Consider the following 6,863-nt stretch of genomic DNA (forward strand, 5'->3'; position numbering starts at 1 on the left):
CCCAGGCACATAAGTTGGAATTGTGGTATCTTTCTCTGCAACCCTGAACTTATCTCCAGCTCACTTAAAGCCCCCTTTCCCAACACACAGGAAATACTCCCAGGTTGTGAATGCTGACCCAGCAAAGGTTTCCCCCACAATCAAGTGAGAGCTTTGTTAATGTGTGAGCAGAAGAGGAGAGGAAGTGTGTAGATTTTGGATGTTTCAGGTGTTCAGATGAGTATTCATTTAAAAACCATGCACAGCTGCCCCTCCCCGGATAAAGAACGGAAGGAAGACCCTCTGGGGTTTCTACTTAAAATTTCTCCTTTATTTTGACATTCACTTGGTTGTGTTCCAAGTTATCAAAGATACAACAAGACAAGAAATCTGCAGCAGGAGAAGTGGAGTGGTGTGGAGAAGGATGAAGAGGACTGACTGTTCCCTGCCCCTCCCCCCATTCCTTCTCTGCCTGTTTAGGGTTCAGTTTGAAGAGTGTACAAATCGTGTCTCATGGTACAGACTCAGCGGCTAAAGTGACAGAATAGCCGAGTTGGGTGACCCTTCTCTTCCCCAAGATGGAGCTCATGATGCTACAGTGAAGGGGGGTGGGGCAGGTGACCTGTAGCCTAGGGTGGAGCTTGTGCCTTGAACAATGTGGGCTGAAGGGAAGTGTGTGTTCCCCCTCCCCTCTGACACCTGGGATCCAGATGTTGACTTGTGGCTGAGAAAGCTACAGGAGACACAAAGGCAAAGAGTGTTTTATACCCAGAGCCCCTAGTATAAAAGTGCCTTACAGTTGGCTGGGTCCTCTTGGTTTACCCAAAGGCATTGATATGACGGCCTTGTTTTCTAGGGTGAAGCTGTAGGACCACAGGAGAGCAAGGCACTGGGCTGGTGGTGAGGAAGTGGGGAGAGCTGCCAAGCCCAGCAGCAAGTCAAGGGGTTGCACATGGCCCAGGATGAGCAGATGGTGGGACTGGGTGCACAGGAGCTGCAGAATTACCTCTCTGCACAGGGAGAGGGAGATTGTTAGCTCTCCTGCTGTGGCTTCAGGAGGTTTTGAGGTTGCTCAGTAGGAGGTGGAACAAACGTTTTTGTTGTTTTTGAGCCCGGGGTCTAAGGTAGCCCAGGTTGACCTTGAACTTCTTATGTAGCGAAGGACGACCTTAACAACCCTACCTTCCTTCCTCTACCTCCGGAGTATTAGAGCTGTGCCCACCATGCTGGGTTTTATACACTGCTGGAGACTGAGCCCCGGGCTTTGTGCAGACCTGGCAGGAGCTCTATCCACACACAGAGCCTTAGCCCTGACTTGCTTGCTTTTCACCAGCAATTGATATGATTTTGTCTTCCAATTGTCCGAATTCCTCCCAGCACCCCTTTTGTGGTTTCTAGCCCACAACAAATGTCCCTGTACCTAGAATCAGTCAGCTGGAGAGTCCACCCAGCCCTGGCTAGGATGAAGGCAAGAGGAAAGTCTGACTAGCAGGTCTAAGAAGTCTTGGATTTGTAAAATATTAAGGGATATTTAGAGTCCGTCTAGGCAAGCTTTACTTTCCTGGAGAAAAATGGATGTCTCAGTGAAGACACCTGACTGGTCCAGGGGCTAAGGAGTGGGCAGATTGTGAGCAGAGAGTGTCTTCTGCTTCTTAACCCTGTGTTCGTTAATTACAGTTGGAGATGTGAGGTGTACCCTGCACTTTGTCGGACTGACCAACTAAGCAACCAACCAACAAGATTTCAGGAGCCCATAACCAGCCCATCTCCCAGCCCACCCTCCATAGGATTCTGTGACTCTGGAATGTGCAGACATTAATTACACCCTTAGAAGTGGGACAGTGACCCTTGAACCACGAGGTAACTGGAAAACTTAGAGACATACTTACTTAAAAAAAAACACGAACACTAAACTAAGCAAAACAAAACAAACAATAACGAAAAACCATTAGGCCACTGCTAGATAAAAAGTGGGAGGTGTTGGGACTTGAGACTAGAGTAAGACAGCAAAATAGCTCATCGTCGTGAGACTGGAGAGTAAGAGGCCAAAGGAGGGCAAGCAAGCTTAAATTCTAATTACTAAGACACAGCCAGTCTTCAGGAGACCTGCCCAGAACTCAGACGAGAAGGCCACAGCCCCTGATAGGATAAAATGGTCCTTTCCATGTCACATCACAGACCGATGCTCTTGGGATGCACGAGCCTCTAGAGGAGCTTCTGCAGGTGTGTGGGAACTTAACTGTCCCATCTTCTGGTTGCCATGGAGACTGGCCACTTTAAATGCTTTTGGGTCCAGTTGCTAGAGGGTCAGATTTTTCTTAACTTGTTGGAACCCTGGATCTTTCTGCTCTGCAACTCCTGAAGGAGGCAAAGCCATTTGGCTGTTGGTAGTGATGAATATGAGCGGGAACTGCCCCCACCCCAGGAATGGGCGTCCACATACCCTGGGGGGGAGGGGCTGAATCTATATATGTGGCTAAGCATGGAGGAATGGGGATAATCAGTGAGATCTATCTGTTCACTGGGCTTCTAGAACTATAGTGATTAAAACCTGGAAAAGTTTCTCGATTAGGGGGAAAAGAAAGGACTTGAAGGGTAGACAAGGTTATATAGACTCTTCTTGCTATTGTCCCCATAAGCAGCCATGTGCTGTGGCACTTAGCATCAGTTTGACGTGTTTCATGAGGAGGGATTAGATAGCAGATGTGGTGTTTCCAGAACTCAATATTCCTATCGGAGCAGGCAACTCAAGTAAAAACCAGAGTGTAAACTAGCTCACCGGTGCATTCCAGCAAGCAAACCCCAAGGGGCTCCATTAACACTTTTTCCTCTCTCCTGTCAAATTCTGGGATGCCTAGTCCTCGTGGTTCCCTTTGTGTCCGTTTCTTCTAGGTATGCCCATCTCATCTCCCTCGGTCTCGGGAAGCCTCCCTAACCTTTGCTTAGCTTCCCCTGGTGCATCTTTACACAGTCCGTGAAAGCAAAGGGTTGGGGCTTATTGGAAGGGGCCATGTAGAGCTCGACTGTCAGAGAGAAAATCCTCAGAGAGAAACTGGTGACACTGCAGACTTATCAAGTCCCCACCTCTGGGCCACAGGGCTGGAGACAGGTCCTGCCCTGGTCCTCAAGCATTTAATAGTTCACATCCTATTGAACCTCTGCTATGGAAGCCAGAAAAACTGAAATGGTTCCTGGTGGGAGGGGCGGTGTATCGGATGGTCCCCTCCACCACTCCATTGCTCCTGCTGGGACAGCAGTGTTGGGTGTGTGCAGATTGGGGTGAAAGGATTACACATCTGTACTAATAGCCCTTGGATTAGTGAAGGCCTCATGCCCAGAACTTGGCCAGGTCACCGGGTAACTCTGGGGTGCTGCCAATTTGAGGGATGGGGTTCCCCCCTCTTTGTAGTGTGTAGGGGCAAAGGAGAGCCTCTCGCCTCCACCCCCATTGGGCACCATGTCAGCTGTCCGTATGTAAAAGGGAGTGCGGTAAGGGGAGCAAGTGGTACAGTGGCTGGCCACCCCACACGGCTGGCTGCAGGACTCGCTGGTGAGAGGCGCCAGGCTGCCTCTGCCGTCCAGGACTTGGGAACTGCAGGCATTGCAGGTGGGGGCTCGGGGATGGATAGAAAGGTCATGTTCCTCCTCTTCCTCTTCCTCCTCAGCATCCTCATCACCTGTGCCCTTCTTGCAGCAGTAATACTGGGGGGAAGGAAAAGGGACACTTAAGAGGATGTCCTCCATCCCTAGTGGGTGTACACAGGAACAACTGTCCTCCACCTTTTACTGGGGACCTCATGCTGGGGAAGGGAGCTATACTCTACTAGTACTAGAGACCCCCATCCCACAGGCATTTACTCCGCGCTCTACCAGGCCAGCACTTCTCTCTTTTGCTCAGTGTGTCCTGGTGGGCCGGGCAGCAGAGAGGGAGGTACATACAGGAATGCAAGGACAGGGTTGGAGGCTGCTTCAGCGGTTTTCAGTCTCCCAGGGCTGTGACTTTCCTACCAAGGTCACCATCTCAGAGGTGAATGAGGTGAATGTGAGAACCCTGAATCTTTCCAGGACACTCTGGTGCCTCTGTGGGATGCAGAAAACGTGTGTGTGTGTGTGTGTGTGTGTGTCTGTCTGTCTGTCTGTCTGTCTGTGTGTATGGGGGGGGGCGGTGAACAACTTCCTTCTGAACACACTCAATTTTCAGCCTCCTTCACTTATACTTCATATTCTATGGCTTTGGGCATTATTGTCTCCAGTGGGCCTCCAGTTTCTGCCCCCACCGTGGAGAAGTGGTTTGTTTGCCCGTGTGTTCTCAGCCTCTGACCATAGGCCCATGGTACTGACCTGGAGCCTACAGTAGCACAGGACAGCAATGATACAGAGGAGGATCACTGTAGCTAGGATTCCGCCAGTGATCACAACCGTTCCCGCTGTCATCCGCCCGGCGCCCCATCAAACTCTGCAAAGACGTATGCTGGTAAGTGAGGAGTAGTTGATCCACATTCTCTGCACAGCAGTAGACAGGAGGACAGGAGCTGAGTGGACCCAGGCCTGCATTGGTTTCCTGAAGGCAGAGGACTTGCTATGCTTAACCCAGAGTGGGGTGGGGGCCTCGGCTGCTGGAGGGAAAAGACAGAGAGCGCTGACTGCTCCATTTCTCCTTGTGCCGTTTGGTTTCTCTCTTTGCCTCCTCTGTTGTTATTATTATTATTGTATATATGCATGTCTCTGTGTAAATGGGTATAAATGTAAAGGCCAAAGGACAACTTTGGGTGTTATTCCTAAGATGCCATTACTATTATTTTGTGTTGTTTCTCCAAGTCATTCTGGCTATCCTAGAACTGGCTCTGTAGTCTTGAACTCACAAAGATCCACCTGCCTCTGCCTCTGAAATGCTAGGATTAAAGACATGCATCACCACCATCCAGTCTTTTTTTCCCCCCTTCTTTTTTAGATAAAGCCTCTTATTAGCCCAGAACTTGCCAAGGCTAGGTTAGATGGCCAAAGAGTCTGAGGAATTTGCCTGTTTTGGACTCTCTCATCCCAGGATTACAAGTGCCTGTCATCCCATCTGGCTCTTTTTAAATGTGAGCTCTAGGGTGCAAACTCAGGTCCTCTTTGGAGACTAAACCCAGGTCCTTATGCTTGCAAAACAAACCCTACTATTCTTGTTCCATCTTCACCTCCTTCTTGACTTCCTGCTCCTGTGGCTCCAAGAGGGAATACCAGAAGGGCTTTGTCTGTGGGGAGTTATGCTGAGTATTCTCCGTTTCCCACAATGCCTCAGGAATCCTCACATTAACCTTTTGGGATAGCTACTCACTATTCATGTTCTACTTGCCTTGAGGCTTTGGTCTGGAATTGCACCCAGCCTGGATCCCCCTAAAAACCAGGCTCTATATCACTTCTCTCTTGGGCACAAATATCATTAGTTTCTGAAGCTTTGGGGACAGGAGCCCAGAGGGAGCTGGCAGGCAGCATTCTAACTCCTAGAAGTCCACAGCCAGGCTAGGAAAACTGGTCTTGGTTCTTGGAGCCAAATGACTAGGACAAAGGCAAGTTCTGAGTAAGGTCATTCAGGCCTTTGGCAGGCCAGTGAGAGGTGGTTTCTGAGCTTCCAGGCATATGGGAACCCCACCCACACTCCTGCAGGACACTGGGGGCTTGATGGCTTGAGGATGGAAGGAGGAGTTCAAGGACTTACATTCAGTGAAGGGAGCGATGACCTGTAAGACAACAAAAGGGACAGAGATATTAGGAAGAGAATGTTACTCCCGACACAGCACTCGGACCACTGTTATCTCAAATTCAATACACACAGGATAAAGGCATTATTTTGCTTTCCAGATGGATGTCCACCTCTAAGTTGTCCCTTCCTGTCATGATTCCACTGTAGCTGGGCCTCAGTTGCCCCCTGCTTACCAAGCCATGAATCCTGTGTGGTCACCTGGATGAATGGATACCTGTTCCTTCACCCAAAGGTACCACTTGCCTACCAGGTGCTCAAAGCCTGCTTCTTGTTGGGGTTGATCTGGGGCTGCTATGTATTTAAATGCTAAATACTGGCCCCCAAGATCTGGTTGCCTCCCTCCCCAGGACTCCCCCCACCCCCGAGATCCTTACACATGCCAAATGATGCTATGTAACCTTCCTCCCCAAGTTAACTGGTCAATAAAAGGCTACAGCCTGTGATTGGGCAGTAAATAGATGTAAACAGATAGAAGCCAAAGAGGAAAGATGAAGAAGAGAGAAGATGGAGAGGGGAGGAAGCAGCCGTGAGGAGATGGACTATGAGCATGTAGCCAGGAGAAACAGCAAGGAACAAGGGACAGATGGCTGGGATATAAGTTAGAATAACTCCAAAATCTGCCCAATCTAGGCTTACAGCCTATAAATAAAGTATCTGGATTGTGTGTCTTTTATATGGGCCAGCTAGAATTTATAATTCCTTTTACAGCTTCTACTTCACTTAGAGGGACCAAGCAGCCTTGCTGCTACTAGCCTAGCCGTGGACCAGTAGTGTAGGCCTGTGCTCGCAACAAGGTATCACCATAGGCCTAAGGAGTGGGAGTCTGCATTTTACAAAGGTCTCAGATGATTTATTTGCACATTAGTTTGATCAGAGTATTAGATGTGCCTAGCTGCTCTGGCTGAAATATCTCAGATTCTTCTGATCTTTGGTCTTCTGTTTCCTGTGCCAGTTTAGGCTGAACTGGTGTACTGGCTTCCTTCCTGACCTTACTGGGTTTGTGTGTGAGCCCCATGCTTTTCTTCAGCCCCGCCCCTCCTGTACCTGCCCATGAGTCCAGCATCTTTCTGGCACTGCCTAAAAATGGATACATATTTTTAAGGTTATCTAGCTTTCACTAAACTAAGACTCCAAGAGT

The 6,863-nt window shown here is 49.3% G+C and overlaps 1 protein-coding gene across 1 annotated transcript in view; it reads right to left on the reverse strand.

The window, feature by feature from the left end:
• Positions 1-293: 293 nt before the first annotated feature.
• The window catches only part of Fam163a (family with sequence similarity 163 member A), a 78,211-nt gene continuing 71,641 nt past the window's right edge, over positions 294-6,863 (reverse strand). Inside the window, exons 3-5 of the mRNA XM_028757425.1 lie at positions 5,681-5,702; positions 4,321-4,540; positions 294-3,681 (exon numbers count right to left, since the gene is read on the reverse strand). Of these exons, the coding sequence (XP_028613258.1) occupies positions 3,268-3,681; positions 4,321-4,413 (507 nt within the window). The 5' untranslated portion in view covers positions 4,414-4,540; positions 5,681-5,702 and the 3' untranslated portion in view covers positions 294-3,267. The remainder of the gene's footprint in view (positions 3,682-4,320; positions 4,541-5,680; positions 5,703-6,863) is intronic.

The sequence above is a fragment of the Grammomys surdaster genome, unplaced genomic scaffold (assembly GCF_004785775.1).
Source record: "Grammomys surdaster isolate TR1022 unplaced genomic scaffold, NIH_TR_1.0 130, whole genome shotgun sequence".
Taxonomy (NCBI): Eukaryota; Metazoa; Chordata; class Mammalia; order Rodentia; family Muridae; genus Grammomys; species Grammomys surdaster.